The sequence below is a fragment of the Bombus pyrosoma genome, linkage group LG18 (assembly GCF_014825855.1).
Source record: "Bombus pyrosoma isolate SC7728 linkage group LG18, ASM1482585v1, whole genome shotgun sequence".
NCBI classification, from domain to species: Eukaryota; Metazoa; Arthropoda; class Insecta; order Hymenoptera; family Apidae; genus Bombus; species Bombus pyrosoma.
The window spans coordinates 1,906,990-1,928,193 of record NC_057787.1 but is presented as its reverse complement, the minus strand read 5'-3'; the positions used below and the strand labels follow the sequence as shown (position 1 = coordinate 1,928,193).

General features: G+C 40.7%; 1 protein-coding gene and 1 long non-coding RNA gene across 4 annotated transcripts in view; one reads left to right on the top strand and one right to left on the bottom strand.

Moving 5' to 3' along the window:
- The window catches only part of LOC122577306, a 71,201-nt gene that overhangs the window by 41,777 nt on the left and 8,220 nt on the right, over nt 1–21,204 (top strand). For both annotated transcript variants that reach the window (XM_043748563.1, XM_043748564.1), the window contains exons 2-3: nt 10,739–11,473; nt 15,027–15,198. In XM_043748563.1, coding sequence (XP_043604498.1) covers nt 10,739–11,473; nt 15,027–15,198 — 907 coding nt within the window. The remainder of the gene's footprint in view (nt 1–10,738; nt 11,474–15,026; nt 15,199–21,204) is intronic.
- On the bottom strand, nt 15,615–19,951 carry LOC122577315. Of its 2 annotated transcripts, none has more exons than XR_006320206.1 (2): nt 19,834–19,951; nt 15,615–18,674 (listed from the first exon to the last, which is right to left on the bottom strand). It is a non-coding gene; the product is annotated as an uncharacterized LOC122577315 (long non-coding RNA). The 2 variants fall into 2 exon arrangements; XR_006320205.1 differs by having other exon boundaries at nt 15,615–19,761; nt 19,834–19,932.

Sequence of the window (21,204 nt, the reverse complement as noted above, 5' to 3'; positions counted from 1 at the left end):
GAAAAATTGTTGAACTAATTGAAGTTATATTCAGGGAAATTTTGGTTTTGTTCTATCAGGAAGCAAATCCTTTTGGCTAATGTGGTGACGTCTCAAGATGTCAAGACGTCTTCTTATTTAATTTTATTTATTGCTATAAGATTCCTGATTTCTGCTTATCTTTATATAGTTTCAACCCGGATAATAACAACTCTTCAAATTTTTACTAACATTCTAAGCTTTATCTGAGTTTCTATAAATGTCATAATACTTGTGAATAGGAGTGTATGCATGCTATAGAGGTGGTTGAAATAAAGAAAAGAGAGCAGAAAGAAAGAGGAGGAATACGGGGAGAGCAGCGTGCGTATAGTAGGTGGGGAGGAAAGAAGGAAGAAATGGGTCTCTCCTTGAGCCTTGGTTCCGAGGGGAGCGGAATTTTGAAAACAGGTTATGGAGGCAAGAGGCGCGTGCCTGCCGACGTGTCCCACGAGTTCGGCAGCTGCGCTCGTCTGAATGGGAAGTGCCCCGAGCATGTGCGATCCACGCTTTTCGACGGAGGCATATGCGTGTACGGTTCGTGAACCGCTGGCTCGAGCCACCACGGCCAAATCGTCTACGAAAGATTATGAAAATATACACGATTCATATACCCCTCTTTCTCTGCTCTTTCTCCTTAGAAACTCTCTTCTGTCTGCTCCACCCTCTCTTTTAATGTACCCGGGGTTCCAGTGCACATTTTATATCTACACTTCACATATTGTCGTATCTGGAGCTCTAGCACGTTATGAAATCTGCACCTCCCACTGTTCTTCCACCTTTTCACCGTCTTATTCCCCGTCCCTCTTCTCTGGCTTTTGGTCGTTGGCGTTTCTACTATTACTACGCTGCCTTCCCTAGGCTCTGTCCCGACTGTTATACGCTGGCTTAGCGCCTAACTGTTCGGGGCAGCTGATAGCCACAGACGGGGGTGGCGAGGCTTGGAGTTTCCGAGATCTTCGGGTTGCATCTCGTTCCTGTGTATGGCCGTAACGTCTGCCTCTGCTCTTAAAGTGGATATAAAGCAATCGAAATTGGGATCTGTCGGGGATGAATATGGCGATGCGAGTTCGTCGATTTTCACGTAACGACGAATCGCGTTGACGCATATACTCGCGTACATTCTTACGATTTTTAACGCGTTGGCTGCCGTGTCACCCATATTCGGGTGACGGAAAAGTTTCTGATCGGGGAGCATCGCCGTATTCGGGCGACAGCAAAGTATCTGATCGAGATGAGTCACCCATATTTGGGTGACAGCGAAGTTTCTGGTCGGGGCGCATCGCCGTATTCGGGCGGCAGCAAAGTATCTGATCGAGTAGATGTCACCCATATTTGGGTGACAGGCTTTCTGGTCGGGCCGCGTCACCCGAATACGGGTGGCACTTATTTGACTACTTGCGAAGGTATTTGAAAAGTATTTTCCACAGGAAGTAATAAAACTATTGAATTGCTATAAAAGCAAGACGAAAATGGTTTATTAAGAAAATTATTTAGAATATGAAACTTTGAAGTATTTTATACAAAGCGGAGTTTGGTCGGGACAATTTGAACAATAAATTGTTGTTTTCTTTAAATTCTCCCGTGTCTTTGATCGGTGTCCGTTCGACGTCTTTTATTCGCGTAACATAGTTTGCAAGCGCGTGTCCAAAGCTTCTTCCGGAATCATTCTTCCGCACGCCTTTTTTGTGTTTTTAAACCCCCGTAATAATTTTGCAGCTAATAATTCTCTAAATCTTCTAATATTTACATCCTTCCTTGTTGCAATTTTGTAAACCGTCAAAGCGTTTACAACAGAAATTCTCAGAAGGAGTTGAACGCCAAGTTTTCGGTACCATTTGATTCCTTTTCCAACTGTGGTGGCATAAGAAACCATTTGGGGTTAGGTTAACTTAATAACGGAATAATCTATACCATACTTTCCTTCATTATATTCGACAACAGCCAGTAATTTTAATGTTGCGGATATCTGTTGGCCTGCAGAGACAGCACGAATAATACGATTCTTTTTTCTACTTGGTACCATAATGGGAGCGTGTTTTGACCATAAAATTCTCATATCTCGTGTGTCTTTCCATTTGGGTACGACAATCCCGTTATCATCTTCTTTGGATACCATCTCCCCTTTTCTTAGTTTGCAACGAAGGATATCTTTTATTCCTAAATGTTACTAAAATATCGTTGGAAGTACTTAGCGGAGTACGTTTGATACAGCGCCACTCGTGGCCTGAGGGAGATTTCACTGAAAACACGCGCGCCAGTCAACGTGTTGATGAAATCCTGGGCGTCTATATCGATAAAACGTACCGCAAACCGAATTAACCTTTCGCACCGGTTAATCTCTGTCGATCAGATAAAGAGAAAAAAACAGAGGATCGATCAAAGGAGCAGCTTTAACTCGTCGATCTTGGCTTCAGTTCAGCTGGTTGGTAGCTATCGGGGGTGGAGATTACGGAGTCGAAGGAGTCCGAGACTGGCCCGCACCTATCTCTCCCCTTGCTTCTCTTTCGCAGACAGGAGATTTTTTCCAAGCTGAGCATAACATACCTTAGGACTTATGAATTTCCGTGTTTAAACGAGGCGCAGCTGATACCAGACCGGTCCCGGAAGGACCAGGGGGCTCTTCCCTCTCTCTCTTTCTTTGGTCACATTGGAAAATCATCCCCCTCTCCCCTTGTTCTCGCGCCCTGTTTCTCTCCATCTCTCGTGGAGGCTGCAGCAGCTTTTAAGAGACACGTGACCAGAGACACGCCCAAAATTTCTCGTATAATTCGAGAATTGCTGTCGGTGCCTACGTTCGTCCTGGTCGTACGAGGGGTTGGCCTGTCCTTTCGATTGATATCTCTTCTCTGAGAGAAGGCCGCGCCTCTGCTACTGTGAATCGCTTAACAAATTGACAGTCGAGTCGAAAAGCATACAAGAATCTGCTCTCCCCTTTCTTTTTCTTCTCTTCTTCTCATGCCAAGGTTCAAGATGATGCTGTTCAGTAGAATCGGTCAATAACGTCTATCCGGTTCGGGGAGTGTGTTCGCATTTGGATCAAGGCGAGCAACGATCTTCCATGCGTTTCAGATTTTCCACGTTCGTTTGCCGGTGATTTACATTTTCTAGATCGCGTTTCAATTTTTCTACTACGCATAACACGCGTCCACCTTTCCTTTCCACCAACGAAAGCGGATACGCCTTTACGCAACGGCTGCCGTGCTCCACAAACAATGCATCACGTTAATTTCTCGTTTTTGCTTATGTAAATATTCGTCGATCGGACTTACTGTGACGCGAGCACACCTGTAGAAAGAATCTTAATTACTCGGTGCATAGATGTTCTTATGTAACGTCCGCGGTACGGACCAATCAATATTCTGCAACACTTTGACTGCCACGCCAAAATCACATGTTCCGCTGAGGGCGCCACGAGAGTATTTTTACTATCCAAAGCATATAATGGCAAAGTAAAATAAATTGATGATGTAAGACAACATTCTTGCCCGATGGACCGTTTATCTTATTGGTGGTCACGGGTGACCACCGTGGCGCCTTGCTAACAGTTGATAGTGACGTGTTATAAGAAGGCTTCGTTTATTTCAACAAATCATTCGCATTCGTTATTTGGTCGTAAGCAAACCGTGCAGAATATATCGCTGAAACGTGTAGAAAATGTTAGTAAACAGTATTTCTATAAGTATCATTCTATATATAATAGTAAAGTATGTGCACACTTCTAACCTCAATTATATGATTATAAAGCAGCATTTACAATTATTTTCTAAGGTGTGTTTATAATAATATTCGTAGACTACCCCTCAAAGATGTGGATGCAAACACAGTGCTCCGTTAGATGCAACATTTGTTCTCATTTTTTTTTATCGACGTTCCAATAAAAATATTTAGTTGTCCAATGGTCACTTTTTATTTCAAAGTATCTTCTATTTATCGGTTATATTGAAAATGCCCTAATTGTCAATTTCTATTCAATGTTTACAATTGTAAGAAGTTGAAACGTTCCGGTCACCAATGACCACCGTCGCAGGAGAAACCGTGGTGGGCCATATATGACCCACGTGGCAGTCAAAGTGTTAAACTTCGCGAGAATCGCAGGGAAAACGTTAGAACTCGCGACGAGATGGTTTCGTGTGGTTGCGAGTGCGCGTGTACTCGGACCTGTCCTCGACTCGTCGCAGGCGTTAACGAATTGCAGACCTCTGACAGCACGAAGTTGTCGCGTTTATTGACACATCGTTGCTTCTTGGCAGCCCAAATAAATGGATTTTCCGAGTGGATCATTCGAATCGTTGTTTGCTTTCTTTCGAGACTACTAATGATATTAGGTCGTCCGAAAAGTTTCTTTCGTTTCATAAGGTGATAATAGATTAACCACAATTTCTGTTTTATATTATTTTATTGAATTAGGTATGATCCATTTCGTTATATTTCTATTATTATGTCCGTGCATAATTCAATAAACTAATATAAAATAAAAAACATTGCGCGTCTATTATTTCCTTATAAAAAGAAAAAAACTTTTCGGACGACCTAATAGCTACCTCTTCTTTGAGATATTGACTTGGCAACTAAGTAATTGCGCATTTTATCATTGGGTGGTAATAACAAAATCTGCAATCACTTAGTTGCCAACCTAATAGAATCCTCAAACAAAAATTCTCTACTCTCCGCTCGAGATTATAAAACCATCGACTTATTCGTATTACTACAAATGCACAACGACGATTACGCAATGCGTAGATATTATCGTTTGTTCTGATAAGGTTACGAGTCTATGACATAAATCAGACGCTAAATCAACAGCATTATGAAACAATTACTCGACAACATTGGAGCGTAAGAAACCACGTTTACAGAAAAATCTGTGGAACGACATCGTGCGAACTATTCGTAACTTTTATCGTGTTAAGATAAATGTTCGATCGCATTCCTCTGCCAACAGATTTTAACACTTTACCGACCGATAGCCAATTAATCGTTTTTTATCGCCGACGCTTACCGACCGATAACCAATTAATCGATTTCTTGTCGCCGACGCTTATCGACTGATAGCCTATTAATCAGCTTCTTGTCGTCCACAATCTTTCTCATTATTTGAGCAGTAATTTATTATTTAGTACTAAGATACCTTGTCCAGTGGCGTCAGTTGCGTTGCTTTGTAAGCTCCCACAGTTTTATATCAATTTGAGAAACTTACCGTTTGCGATGAACGAAACGAATGGTATTGGAGAGTCTAAACCGAAACAGAGCCGGCGCCAAGGAGAATCTGCGCCTGACCTGCCGGTCGGACGTGCGTATGCTGTTGAACCGCTAGCGGTCAGCAAAGTGTTAAGAGTGTCGCCGATGGAAACGTTGCTACTGGTTTGCGTCCTTTGCGGGCGTTCAAGTCTCTAATTGTCAGCGCGCGTTCTCTCACGTGTACGCGATCTATAGTTCGATTTTATTCCACACTTTTCCCATGGAATAACGTAGAGAGAAAAATTGCAAGATTTTTAGGAGCTTTTGGTAGAAAGATAGAGGAATTCGTGGATCTAACTAGGTGACACAAGAGAGGAGCTGCATCGTAAGTTAAAGTACGGCCCACGTGGTCTGCTCTTGATAATTGATCATTTCCCTCGTCGACGCGCCGTTAAACGCTTCTGCTCGCTCGTTCCCGGCGAGATCGTTCTCAACACGAATCGCGAACCGTCTTGAATTTAGGTTATTTTCTAATTGCACGCACTTTACCGTAACTTCCGGTCTCGCGGTGCCGTGCATCACGCTCCTCTGCACGTTTACTGCGTTTTTTACCATTTTTTGACAAGATTCACCGCCAAGATAATCTCGTTCTCTATGTTCATCTGTTATTTCCTTCTTGATAGAAGCAATTTAAAACGAGGTAATCGTTTCTAACGAATTGTTCGAAAAATATTTGATCAACGACCAACTCCTTTGTCCTCGTGTTTCTTCGAAGTCTTTTTGTTGAAAGTAGAATTACATTATTCTATCGAAAAATTCATTCTCCGTGACAGTTTCCATTGTAAAGGCAGCTATAACAATAAAATCGAAGTTTCCGATCTGTATTCAAAGACAAAGCACGATTCACACGACACACCTATGGAGGAACTCGTTTTTATCTTTCATAGAATATCGTTTGAAAGGCGAATCAAAGTTTCTTATCATGCAAATAGAACACGATTCCTTTCAGCAACGTCTCTTTCAGCTTCGATAGTCAAACGACATCTCGATGTTTTTCGCCAACTTTTTTTTTCTTTTTTATCAACGAACAGTTCCGTAGATCGCCATAGGCAAGTGCGAACGTTCCAATGACGATTGACGTCACGCTGCTTGACGCAAGGTGGCAGTTTTGTGTCACATCTAGCATGTTAAATCGAACGGAATCGACAACGTTCGAGTTCCGTGAAATCGTTGCGATACTGTAACACTAGAACTATCGATAGTTAACACGAAGCTATTTCTACGAAAACCAGTCAAAATAACTGGTCTTTTAGAAATACCTAATAATAGAATGTTTTTATATTTATTGATTTATTACTTTCTTACAGAAACAATTCCATGTTATGTAATACATTTTTGGGATTATTAATCTATCGGGGACTATCATTTCTAAACGAGGATTAACACATTTATAAAATTGTAGAACCAGTCATTTTGACTGCTGTGGTATTTCTAGTGTTAGCATCTAGCGATTGATCCGGAATTTTCCTGATAACTGATATCGTCATATCGAACGGTACGCAGTACAAATTTTCAAAACGTGTGGCAAGTTGTACGAAACGAGGAAACTGGTTAATTGGGGTTCGACAAACAGATAGCAGCACCCTCTTACACTTTGACAGGTATAAATAGCCCTTACAGAAAATTATTTTTAGGTTAGATACATGAAAAACAAAATAAAATTCATTATATTATTCTTTTAGTTATCGTTGCGAAAGTTATTATATCATTGCGGGAAAAAATATAACATGAAGTAGGAATTTTTAAATAAAATTGTAAAACCAGTCAATTTGACTGGTGTGGTAGTTCTTAGTGTTAAACACGCCTAATTTCCCCGGCACGTATCTATCCAATGAATCATGGCAACGACGATTACATGTTAACCGGTTGCTATCTTTCTACGTGACTCTAGCAAATTACCTTCGACTCTGCCATCTACCAACTCTTAATAAATTCACGATGTTATTATAGTTAGCAGTGGTATTGCGAGGTCGCGGTTTTTACAGAAACACTGGCAGGAAATATATTAGGTTAGCAACTAAGTGATTACGGGTTTTGTCAGTACCATCTAATGGCAAAATCCGCAATCACTTAGTTGCCAACCCAATACATAGACGAGAGTTAAACCGTTCATTATCGCGAGCAATATCGCGTATAACTTACGACACGTCTATTACTGGGACAAGGTCGTCGTGAAATCTGCAATGTCCTCTGAAAAACGATTCCGGTTGAGATCGGATCGGCTACGATCGAGTTCGTGCGCAATAAATCGCGTTCGTGTACTATATGTACGATGGATGGATAAACGAGGAGGATTCATCATGTTGGTTAATTAACACTTTTTCGACTGATAGCCGATTAATCGGTTTTTCGTCGCCGAAGCTTACCGACCGATAGCGTATTAATCGGCTTTTTGTCGCCGACAATCTTTCTCATTATTTGAGCAGTAATTTGTTATTTAGAACTAAGGTACCTTGCTCAGTTGCGTCAGTTGCGTTGCTTTGTAAGCTCCCACAGTTTTACACCAATTTGAGAAACTTACCGTTCGCGATGAACGAAAAAAATGGTATTGGAAAGTATAAACCGAAACAAACCCGGCGCCAGGGAGAATCTGCGCTTGAGCTGTTGGTCGGACATGCATATGCTGCTGATCCGCTAGCGGTCGGTAAAGTGTTAATAAAGCGATACGAGGAAGAAATAGGAACACTGACATAGCGTTTTTCTGGATTTCTTGAATATTAGGTTGGCAACTAAGTGATTGCGGAGTTTGTCATTAAGTGGTAATGGCAAAACCCGCAATCACTTAGTTGCCAATCCAATAAGATGTATTCTTCGATTACTTTCAAATAGACGATTTACTAGAAACAAAAAGCTGCTGTTGTCGAATTTTCTGAGCTTCACTAACGCGTAATAACGCAACAGTGGAATCAATAGTATAAAAAATCACTTGTGTCATGACTTATTATATTATTGAGTGAGAATTATCTATTGGGTTGGCAACTAAGTGATTGCGGGTTTTGTCAATACTACCTAATGACAAAATCCGCAACCATTTAGTTGCCAACCTATTACTTCCATAAAAACAATCTGCCGCGAGAGTTACAAGTTTGTGATGCAATTAGAAATAATTTTTCGATATAAATACACGCATAGTGGTTGTGTAAGATGATAAATATTTTGTTTTGAAAGATTAGGAGGAATGTATCGTTGAATGTATCGAAAACAATGTATTGAGCAGCAATTAAGAATGTTATTGCATTCCTTTGCTTTCCTGGAATAACACGATTAAGACTTATGATTTTCTATTAATAAGACCTTCAATTTCAATGCACAGAGGGAACCACTTACATCGATAATTTACAAATACCGCAATCTCGTAGGAAAATAGATGGTTTCATAGAATTCAGACGATGAAAATCTCACTATCGCGAAAAACGGATATGAACGATGGATAGGGTGCAACCTGATCCAATCGTTGGGAATAATCGACGCGAGGGTGGCAGATGGTTTTAAGGGACCCAAACGTGGAAAACAATTTCTTTTCGTGGCAAATATTTTACCTCCAAACAGAGCACAATGACAGCCTATGGTCGAATAGCTACACAATGGTTTCGTGGATTTAACAAGGAAAAGCCTTGCATTTTGTGGAAATGGCCTTTTCACAAAAGTATCGCGTTCACGTGGCCGTGTTCTCTGGTTTACACACCACCTCGATTTTTCCAAGAGGCGCCAACCCTCGAAACCGCGTGCTATCTATCGAAAAATATTTACCCATAGACATTTATATACCATGGTCCTTGACGTTTTTTCCATTTTCGAAAAACTTTTCTCAAGGAGACGTAACATATAACGATGAAAAGCTCGTGCTTTTTGATCATATTCCGAGATATCGAAATGCCAAATATTCTTCAACCCTTTGCACTGCAATGTCGAGTGTGACTACTCGACATCAGTTTTTGTCTCAAGACATTGTTTCATGTCCAAATCAATAGATTGCATGCTGGAAATTGTTTCAACATATATCATACACTTAAAAATTAGAAAATGCAACAATAGTGTGAATAAAACTGTAATTTAAGTGAATTTCCTTCTTCCTTTATTTATTTAAATTCTCTTATTTTTTTATTAAAGCAAATTTCAAATAAAACACTTAAAAGTGTTGGCAGCTGCTGCCAACGAAATTTAAATAAAATTCACAGTGCAAAGGGTTAAAGATAGTAAATCGAGGTCGGCGAAAATTGAGAAGGTTAGTCGCGTGCGATGTGAACGTTACATTGTCGTACAATTTTCAGGGTATACATATGTATTGGACTTCTAGTAGATCACTGCTTCAAATTAGGACCGTCGGACGTCAGGAAGGGTTAATTGCAGCTATTTTCATGATAAGAGGAACGTAGAGCAAAAGACTGTATGAATCACGCAACTAGATTCTCTAGATCCAACCTAAATTTCATTTATAACTACTAACAACGACCATCTTCACTCCGATAAACTACAGAGTCATCTATCGCAACATTTTCTAACCTATTAGATTCACAACTAAGTGATTGCGGGTTTTGTCATTAGGTGATAATGAGAAAATTTGCTAACCTAACATATGAATCGCTTATTTATTGCTGTAACACCGTACCATATGGAAATATTATAGTAACCTAACATCGAGGAATTGGAACTGAAGCTACGTATTAAATTAATCTCACACGAATACTATCAGTTTTCTATATAAATCCGTGATATTAATATCTGTTAATATAAATATCAAGTGTTTCATATAGTACAAAACGACAATTGCAAGATCTTTTTCCTACAATTGCAACTAAATATCGAATTGCATGAGATATGCAAAGGAACATATAAAATGTTCAAAGTGAAATGTAATTTAGGTTGGATTTGTTAAGATATGGGATCGCATAAAAATCGACAGTTCATTCATAATTCCGCGTTAATTTACTATTGAACTAAATTGAACTAATACTATACTGTATTGACATTACTATAGTGCTTCATGGTACGCGATATAAATAGTATAAAAAGACAATTGCAAGACCTTCTTTCTACAATTGCAATTAGCCATCGATACAAGCTATCGCACGCTTTTCTTCGGCAAATAAGTGATCACTTATTTGCCACTTAGTTGCCAGCCCAATATTTAGAAGAATCTAAAATAAAAAATCCAGCCCCTATTTTTACCCAAAAATTCAGTATTCCTCGATCCCTTCCACTAAACTAATTCGCCGAAATTTCACCGGTGAAATACCCCCCTCCCTCTATATGCACTTACCACGATATATAGGCCCCTGCATGTGGCCAGACAAGAAACCACCCGCACATACACGCGTCGATCCTCTCCAAGTAAGGATATATTATTCGGTTGCTTGTGTTCGGTTGGCACGACGTGTTTAACTACCCCCGGGTGTGCGTGGATCAGCCGGCTAGATGAAGCGGAGCCGGGCCGAGATAAAACACACTGTAAACGGCCGGCCGGTCGGATATTTGGTTACAGGGAGGCGGCGGCACGTGCGCCGCAGCTCCGGGCCAGGTGGTGGAGCTCGTGCCGTTGAAGAAACAGAAGAGGCAGCAACAGCGGGGGTGGGAGGCTACGTGGACGGTCTGGACGAAGGAAGGGGAGGATGCGATGCGGTAGGAGCGAGCGTGCTCGAGGAGGTTAGTTGCTCACCGGTGGCCGATGGCGAGGTCTGCTGCGGCGACAGCAGTACCACCACCAACTACAGCCACCGTCGTCATCACCTGCATCATATACATCGTCGCTATAGTCATCGTCATCAGCAACAACAACAACTACAGCGTCAACGATGTCACCAACGAAGGGACAGCGTGGCTAGCAACGAGCTGGTCGTCGACGAGGAAGCCGACGATGAGGCTACGTATCAGGACCAGGCTACCGCTGCTCCTCCTCATCGGGACATCCGTCACGAACTCCACCACCTACAACATCATCATCATCATCTGCATCATCACCATCACCACCATCACCACCCTCACCATCACCATCATCATCATCTGCATCATATCCATCAGCGACTGCGGGACGACAGACCGCCTTGCGATCGGGACGAAAACGCCGATCGCATCGTCCGGACCACCGGCAATCGCCACGCGGATGGTACCACCGCCACCGACAACCCTGCCACCGTCACTGCCATGACGAGAGGATGCAGGATCCCGCCCTACCTCGCTACTCTACTCATCCTCTCTTATACCCTCTTCGGTATAGCAGGTTAGTGCACGAACCTTTTTTCTCTTAAGTTTGTCCATTTTTACGTCCGGTTGCTCGTTATCGCGAGACGATAACGTGAAACACAGTGGTGGGCCAGTGAAGTGATGAAATGATCTGCCAATGAGGATGAGCCAGTGCTGTCAGAATTGTATCTGTGGAAACGATAAGATTGTAATCATGTAGATCAACTCTGTTCGTTCATAGCATCGATCTAGGAAACTTTTGGAGAATTTGAACATTTTTGCAAATTTTATTCAATTTCGGCCGACTAAGATACTGTCAGATCGCTATCTATTAGGTTGGCAACTAAGCGATTGCGGATTTTGCCATTAGATGGTACTGACAAAGTCCGCAATCACTTAGTTGCCATGGAAATATACAAGTTTGAAACGCGTGTCACATAAAATTGCAAAGGAAGGTATTACCGTGTGTTGATGTAATTCGATGACGCTGAATTATAAGGTCAACAAATTACAACGTACACAGTCGATAAGTTAGCGTATACAAAGCGATCCCGTTGTCCGTATTTAGAGAAGGCAAACTCGAGTGGACGCGTGGCAGCGACAGATTGCAAGAACGCGACACGTGCGATGCTTCCCGAGACCCTAATCGCTCGTAACAATTACGTACATACCGCGTGAATTATTCCGGCGAATTTGTACACATATGGCACTGTAAATGGCCCTCTAATAGTTCTGAAGCGCGTAAAAGGGAACTGGACAAAAAATGGAAGTAATTGAAGGAAATTACAACACAAAGTGGAAGTTTGCAAGAAACCAAATATTTTTCCAAATAACCGGGCGTTTCTCTCTGTTAAACTTTGCAATCTTCAGCTAACTGTGTCCAATAAATGGTTCGTTTTTGAAACCATAGTTGCCAATACAATTTCAATCGTATCATTTACGATTATGTATTGTTCTTATCGCGACTAAAAGATCGTTCAGACACGTTTAGTCAAGTGGCAACTAACTTTAGCAACTTGGCGTGTGCCAAAATTTAGTCGGTTAGTTTAGTAAAACGTGCTAGTAGTTTAGTCAAGTGGCAAGTAATTTAGCAATTTACCGTACATGAACACTAAAATGTAATCAAGTAGTTTAGTAAAACGATTTCGTCGTTTATTGTGTTCTTTCCAACCTTCCAAAAATTTCATTCTTTTTGGTCCATTTCAAACAATTTCTGAAATTGCCCGGAAAATAGTTTGCGTCTAAACGATTACCAAACATCCTGGTTTCAAAAGTTGGAGATCTCAGCAGCTACCAGGTGCAGTGTACTTGACCAGATAATCTAGAAATTTCAATCTATTTCGAATCTGTTGAACGTGTTTGAACGAGTCTTGATATTCTATGCGATGTTTATACAACTAACAGACGATAAATTCCACTGCAAATTTGATGTACGCGTTTTTAAAGGAGAAACACGCGCAGAATCGTGTGGCATCGACCATGTTCGGCGTATTGCAAAATTATAACAGGTGACAGATAGAGCGAGGCTCGCATGGCCGGATGCAACGTGCGCTGCGGTTCTGCATAAGAACGTCGATGTTGCTGCGAAGCTCGTGGCTCCTGGCGCGTCTCTCTTATTACCCGGCGGCCAAGTTTCACGTGGCGTGCGCGAATATTTTCCAACTTTCGAATTGTTCGATGGTATGGCAGATTAATGCGCCGAGTATCGAGTGCCTGACGTTCCATTCGATCCTCCTTGTCCGTAAGGTGACATCGTGTCTCCTGTAAAAAGCATGTACGATCCATTAGCTATGGAAAATGCGGCAAAATGGAATATTTCAAATTTTTGAACTTCAGAATGCGAGTAATCTTTCTGCTAGATTAATCGAAATGAAAAACTTGCGAAATATTTACCATGGTTGAGGCGAAAAACTTTCGACTAAATATCGGGATAATCAGGTTTCTCTAACACTTTGACTGCCTCGCCGAAATCACATGTTTCGCAGAGGGCGCCACGGGAGTGTTTTTATTATTCAAAGCATATAATGGCAAAATAATAATAAGTTGATGATGTAAGACAATATCCTTCCCCAATGGGCCATTTATCTTATTGGTGGTCACGGGTGACCATCGTGGCGCCTTGCTAACAGTTGATAGCGACATATTATAAGGGCTTCGTTTATTTCAACAAACCATTTGCATTCGTTGTTTCGTCGTAAGCAAAACGTGCAGAATATATCGTTGAAACGTGTAGAAGATATTAGTAAACATTATTACGATTATTTTTATGATCTCGACGAAACGTTCGGCTGAAATGGTAGAGGTCCGGAAAAAAATTATGTTTGTGATGAACCAATAGTAGTGGTAGATTACAACAGAGGAAAATGTGCTGCCGATTTATCAGATCAAATGATAGTATATTCTACAGCACATAGAAGAACCCTCAAGTGGTATGTAATATTAGCTTTAGAGTTATTGTTAAATACATCAATTTCAAACGCGATGATACTCTATAAACAAGCAACAAAAGCAAAAATCAAGGTATCAGCTTTTAGAATGGCACTCACAACGCACCTTACACAGTGCCATTCACCAGGCCGTGAAATATACTTATTCGACAAAGATTGCGACACAGAAGAAACACAGAAGAAAGAAGGGCAGGCGTACTTGGCACGAAAATTTTGTAGAGAGTGGTGTAAAAAAATGTGAAACAGTTAGGATCAAAAAATCGGGCCAAAAAGGTGACCACCTATCGTCCAGATTGTATTGATGAGTCACATTTATGTTTAAAGTGTTTTAACACAGTGCACCGTTAGATGCAACATTTGTCCTCATTTTTTTTATCGATGTTCCAATAAAAATGTTTAATTGTTCAATGGTCACCTTTTATTTCGAAGTATCTTCTATGTATCGGTTATATTCAAAATGTTCTAACTGTCAATTTTCATTCAATTTTTACAATTGTAAGATGTTAAAGCGCTCTGGTCACCAATGACCACCGTGGCGTCACAGAAGAAACCGTGGTGGGCCATATATGACCCACGTGGCAGTCAAAGTGCTAATTACGACTTAATGATACAGATAGGAATCGGTAACGTGACAAAAAAAGATGCCGATGGAGGATAACAGAATGGAAAGAACGGTTTTCCAGTTTAGTTTTTAGGAGGTATAAGGAGGGGAAGGACGATCACTTAAACCGGCTCTAAAATACCGGACCACCCTTTGTGTTTGCCAAACCTGGAAGCCGAAGGAATTTCTAAAGCGGCTATTCAACAATTCGTCTCTCCCTTGTGCCCAATAATGGGATAAACGATGGTTGACTTTTGGTCGTTACACAACTTAATCGTGCAAAATCACCGCCAACACGTTTTCAGCTTTCTCGCTGTGCTTTCATTCATCCACCATCGTGATTTCCTCAATGAACAATGGCCGCTTTGAAAACGCAACCATTTACAGTAAATTTGACAGTATATTTCGATGAAACCGACGTGGAAATATTTTCAGTGAAAGTAATTTAGTAGAGACGTTTGAAGTGACTGAAACAAGAAACTTGAGAAGGTATGCGCTGGTGATTCTATGGATGATTAATTTTGAATGATTTCTGTTGACAGACGCCTGTTCATCGCGGTCGACGCCGAAACCACGGCCACCGACGCCGACGCCTCGACCGAACATCACATTCCACATGTACACGTGTCCACCGGATTATGCGGAATGGTACTGCTTGAACGGTGCCACATGTTTCACTGTCAAAATCGTCGATTCCCTCCTTTACAATTGTCTGTAAGTACGCCGCTAGTTCATTTCTCTTCCTTCATTTTTACCAGAGAACACCTCTGCGTTCCACTAAAAAAATAAAATAGTCAAATTCGAAGATGGTATCCTTCTGAGGTTAGGCATCCACATGTTATTTAGCAATTAAGTTAGAAAAATTTAGCAAATGTTCAGCTGGACAAATTGTAAAGTACAAATTAAATAATTAAACAAAATCTTTACACTTGTTCCGAAAGACAGTAAGAGTTCAAAGTATTGGATTTGCAACTAAGTTGCCAACTAGTTGTCAACCCAATATATGAATCGCTTAATCCTCCTCCTAATAGATTGAGGTTAGGAATTTTACTGTGCTTAAGTGACTATTGCTATTTATTACTGTAATACTGTACCATATGGAAATATTATAATAATCTAACATCGAGCAATTGCAACTGAAGCTACATTTTAAATTAATCTCATATGAATACAATCAATTTTCTATATAAATTCGTGATATTAATAACTGTTAATGTGAATATCAAGTGTTTCATGATCGAAGAAATTCGAGGTTTTAAAAATATCGAATTGCGCGTAATATGCAAAGAAACATATAAAATATTCAAAGTGAAATGTAATTTAAGTTACATTTGTTAAAATATGAAATTGCATAAAGGTCAACAGTCCATTCATGATTCCGCGTTAATTTACTAATTGAACTAGTACTATACTGTATTGATATTGCTATAGTGTTTCAAAGTACACGATATAGTATAAAAGGACAATTGCAAGATCTTTTTCCTACAATTGCAATTAACGATACAAATTACCGCACGCTTTTGTTCGACTTGACAACTAAATGATTGCGGATTTTATCAATACCACCTAACGATAAAATCCGCAATCACTTAGTTGCCAAGCCAATACCGTACTAACAGACCTTTCACAATCGAATCCGCTATTAACCTTCTGTACAACATTCTACAAGACCTTTCCGAAGGAACCACACACGATCTTCACCTCGAAATGTAATCGTGATGAAAGACCACACGCGCATGAGAATACAGCCGCAGCATTCTGCGAACGAGACTTAGTTTAATGGCAGATATTCGAATCACCGTTTCATTCGATTCGCGTGTTTTTCGTATCCGATAGAAGAACAGCCGTTAACCGATTATTACGTATCGTATCTATCGACTGTAGCGCCGTGGTTACCGTTCATTTTACAAATCTACCGTAAACTATGACAATGGCAGGTTACGTTGCAGATTCGAACGCCGTCTATCCCATCGAGCCTTAATTTATACTTTGTTTAACGCGATCGTAGTTCGCCTGGGAAAACGTTACTTCATAGAATTTAAAGGAAACACGTAGCGTTTCGTTTGCAGCACCGTTTAGCGTCGTTTTCGCTGATAACCATCGATCGTTGTCCATTCCTGTAATCAGCGTTACCTAGTTTCAGGTATTTCTGCGTTCCGAGATTGCTTACGTTTAAGGTAACTACGCGGGATGATTTACGACCGTGTAACGCAGTGTCCATTTGCGTCTACTTTTCTCCGATTAGCCTGTTCCCAGTTGTATATCTTTTCGAAGCTTTCTATAAACGACATAGAAATTCACTTTGCCAACGCTCGATCAAGATTTCTTCGACTTATCGATCGGTTTGCAAACAATCCGCCTTGTATAGCCGAGTTGGAAACCGACGTCCCATTTACCAGAGGGTCTCGTGGAACGATCGCTTTCCAAGAGGAAGCAGAACTATCTCACGGTGGAATGATTGCGACACGGCCGTATCACGCGTGGAATTTCAGCCGCGAAGACGCTTTGGAATATTACGTAATCAGACACACCCTTGGTAAATAGCAGCCAGTTGGAATGATCATCGAAAATACGGTCGAACATCATGGTTCCTCGCCATTAAATCTATCGATTATCCAAAGAGAATCTGCTGCAAAAGAAACAAAAAAAAAATTCAACGTTGTTTCCTAATTCTGCGATGCAAATCTTAACACATTGTTACCGGCCACGAGTAAACTCGTGATGCGCTTTTTTCCCGTTCAGCGCCATTTTCTTAGTGCGCTGTTGGAGATGATACAGTGCAATTATTGGTCAACATATCTCAAGCTGTGTCCCTCGCTTGTAAGACCAGTCAAGTTGCGTCCTTTGTTGTAAAAAAAATGTCAACGATGACGGAACGTACCGATGAAGAATCTTCCAATGAATTATACACGGATGTTGTATCTGATTGTCCGAGTGATTGTGAATCAAATTGTGGTGACTTGGAAAATGATACTGTATTAGAAGATAGCGAATCCGATATTAGGCCACCAAAATATCATTAAACCTACGTACATATTACAATACAATAAGTATATGAAAGGGGTAGATCGTGCAGATCATCACCATTTTTTCTGATAAACTGCACCTTGCTCAATGCATATAAAATGTACTGTATCTATCTGCTAGAAAATAAAACAAGGTACAATAAATTTCTACTGCAAGTAACTAGAGAATGGATAACTGTGCATTCTAAAGAACGCAGCATTGCACCTGACACTTCTCGAATTTCTAAAACAGCTCCTTATTATAATGATGCACCCTTCAGGCTTTCCGGACAACTAAGAGACCACGTGTTAGAAAAAATAGTCACCGGCAGAAAAACAAATCCGACTAGAGCGTGTAAAGTACGCTGTTCAAAAGGAAAACGCAACGAAACTAGATATATTTGCGAAAGCTGTTGTGTACCATTACATGTAGGTGATTGTTATACTGTTTATCATAGGAAAAAGAAATATTCAAAGTTGAATAATAAATCAAATTTATCAAAGTTTATTTATATTATTTTACTTGCACATCCAATTACGAAATAATAACCTGTGACATGAGATAAATTCTCAGTAAAATTGCCGGTCAACAATGTGTTAAAAGTTCCAATTTGTTTACCGACTCGACACGATTACATCTGCATTACCTTGATTTACGCCTGTGGCGCCACTGACAATAGATGTGTAACTTATTTCAAAGCAATTTCAAAAATTCTTTGCAATGAGATTCCCTGAGACAACCAGCACCAATTCCTAGAATCTCGAAATGTTCTGAACGAATGCCCGGCCACGCGTATACTTTCGAATGAAAGAAGTCATCGGATCCCCGTGAACATTACATGGCAGCCGACTTTTTTCTCGCTCACGCACACCCTCTAGGTTTGAGAATCGCATTGACATCAGCATGGCTGGAACAATTGCAACGGAACCGAAATGGGAAAAGGTGGAAAAAGGGATCACCGCGTTTTTCTTTCGCCACCGTCAACGTTAATCCCTGGTTACATGCCGATGACACGTACGGAGGAATTCCTACGGAAATCCTATGGAAAGCCATCAATCGTACGAATCGACTTCTTTCTTTGTGGCCATTGCGATAGTCATAAACCGACACGTTCTTTAACAGATCTCTTTTCTTTTGGTCTTCGAATAGACCGCCGGTTTGAAAGTTTCGTTGCCGATCAATTCCTGTGAAAACGAATAAAATAGTTCATCGGTTAATAGCCTGTTTTTAGACAAGGTATAAGGTTGCACGAGCGATAGTTTGGCATAGAAACTTTTAGAAGATTTGTTTGCTAAACGACAAGTACAGAGATACGTAGGAAAGAACATCATTTATCTAGAATTATTTTATAAATATATATTAACATTTTATCGACTGATAGCCGATTAATCGGCTTTTTGTCTCTGATACCGACCGATAGCCCACTAATTGGCTTTTTGTCGCCGACGCTTACCGACCGATAGCCGATTAATCAGCATTTTGTCACCGGCATTTATCGACCGATAGCCTATTAATCGGCTTTTTGCCGCCAACAATCTTTCTCATTATTTGAGCAGTAATTTGTTATTTAGTACTATGGTACCTTACTCAGTTGCGTCAGTCGCGTTGCTTTCTAAGGCCCCAAAGTTTTATACCAATTTGAAAAACTTACCGTTCGCGATGAACGAAAAGAATGGTATTGGAAAGTATAAACCGAAACGAAGCCAGCGCCAGGGAGAATCTGCGCCTGAGCTGCCGGTCGGACGTGCGTATGCCGTTGAACCGCTAGCGGTCGGTAAAGTGTTAATATTGATTTCATTTTACACATTTCCAGCTCTTATAATTTTCTGTCCATGCTTTACGATCTTCCTAATAAAGGGCCATTTTCATATTTAACCCTTTGCACTTCTATGTCGAGTGTGGCTCGATATCAGTTTTTATCTCAGCAGCTCCTTTGTCGAGTCCCACTCGACATTCTTTCATGTCCACCTTTTTTTAAGAAGCGTGCGAGAGGAAAGCAGGATTGCATGCTGAAAATTGTTTCAAGATATATCATACACTTAAAGATTAGAAAATACAACAATAGTGTGAAGAAAACTGGTATTTAAGTGAATTTCTTTCTTCTCTTATTTTCTAGTTAAAGTAAATTTCAAATAAAACACTTAAAAGCGTTGGCTGCTGCTGCTAACGAAATTCGAATAAAATTCCCAGTGCAAAGGGTTAATCGATATTCCCATAATGAAGATTCTACCGTGTCAAATAACCTCACTTTTGCACTGTATTTTATCAGCCCTGGAATATCAGTGTTATTCTACTGAAAACATGCTGAATGTAAATTGCTTGCAATAAAAAGTTATTCCTAACCATGATCGAAGAATCTTCTGATAATATCAGGCTTTAATGACGAAGTTTCTAATACAAAAATAAACATTATTCATACACGCGCGCCATGAAATCGTGGACAGTATCTCAATCAGCGTTTCACCGTCCATGCACTTGGCGCTAACTGGCGGACTTTTTACACCGCGAATAACTCCAATTCATCAGTTTCCATGCAAACGACCGAATACATGGCGAAACGAATAAATAATCGCGTCGGAGGCCGATTGCTCTCGCGAGCATCGTACGTGCTACTTTTTCCTCGTTCGCGCTCCCATAATTTCCGCGGAACGAACAACAGGATTCCGTGAAACGGACGGAGAAAATTCCTGCGGTGGAAAGTGCTGGATAATAAACGTTTCCACTTTCTTGCCGGCATGTGCGCGCGCGTTACGAAGACGAAGAGGACATTTGCTAACGAGACCAGTGACCCGGCACTCGACGTTCCACTATTCGCTCTTGTCTCTCGATCTACGTTGATCTGTGGATCGACCAAACTACCTGACAGCTATGAAAAATATAATTTTGCGTAATTTTCTGCGCCATTTGTAACGAGCGTTTGAGATTTGTTCACGTTCAGGCGGTCACGTGTTGGCGCGTTCCAGCGCCCACAATGACGTCAAATACGAGAAACGCGGAGGAAACTACTAGATTTACGTGATCCGGACGCGCGCAAATCTCTTTTCATCGTCGACACCGGTTATAATTAAGCGCACACTTGAGAAATCTACTGGAAGGCCATTGATTAAATCGATAAGCGGTGCTCTGAAAGTAAGCCACAGTGTAAATTATTACGCCATGTAATCGCGTATACGCGATCTTGCTGCTGCATATAGCGGTTTAATTGCATTTGTGTGCTCTTCTTTTCGTTGTGTAAGGTGTTTAATAATAAGCGTAATATCGATGTAACTACAAGATGTAAGACTCGTAAACCGTTGCCATTGATAATAGAGCAATTCAGTTAGTCTTGTGTCTAAAGTTACAATGATTATTAATAATTACTAAAGTTGCAGTAATATTACTCTGTCTATCTTTTTACTTTGTAAACATCGGAATATTCGATATTGCTCGATCATTACAAATTTCATATTTCAGGGCCGGCGCAAGGCAGGTTGAGCGCGTTCGCCCGCGTTTTGAGGGGCCCCGCGGTCAACGAAAATTACCCAATTAAAAAACACATGATTTTGATTAACTTTTTACAAAATGACGATACCATTAACAGATGCAAGACATTTTTGTAGTAGCGATGATTCGGTTTAAAGGAGTGAGAAAAATCATGGAAGTTCAGAGTAACTCCATAAAGTCCTCATATCCTGGAAACTACCTTAGATAAAACGAATCCAGGCGCTTTCAGAG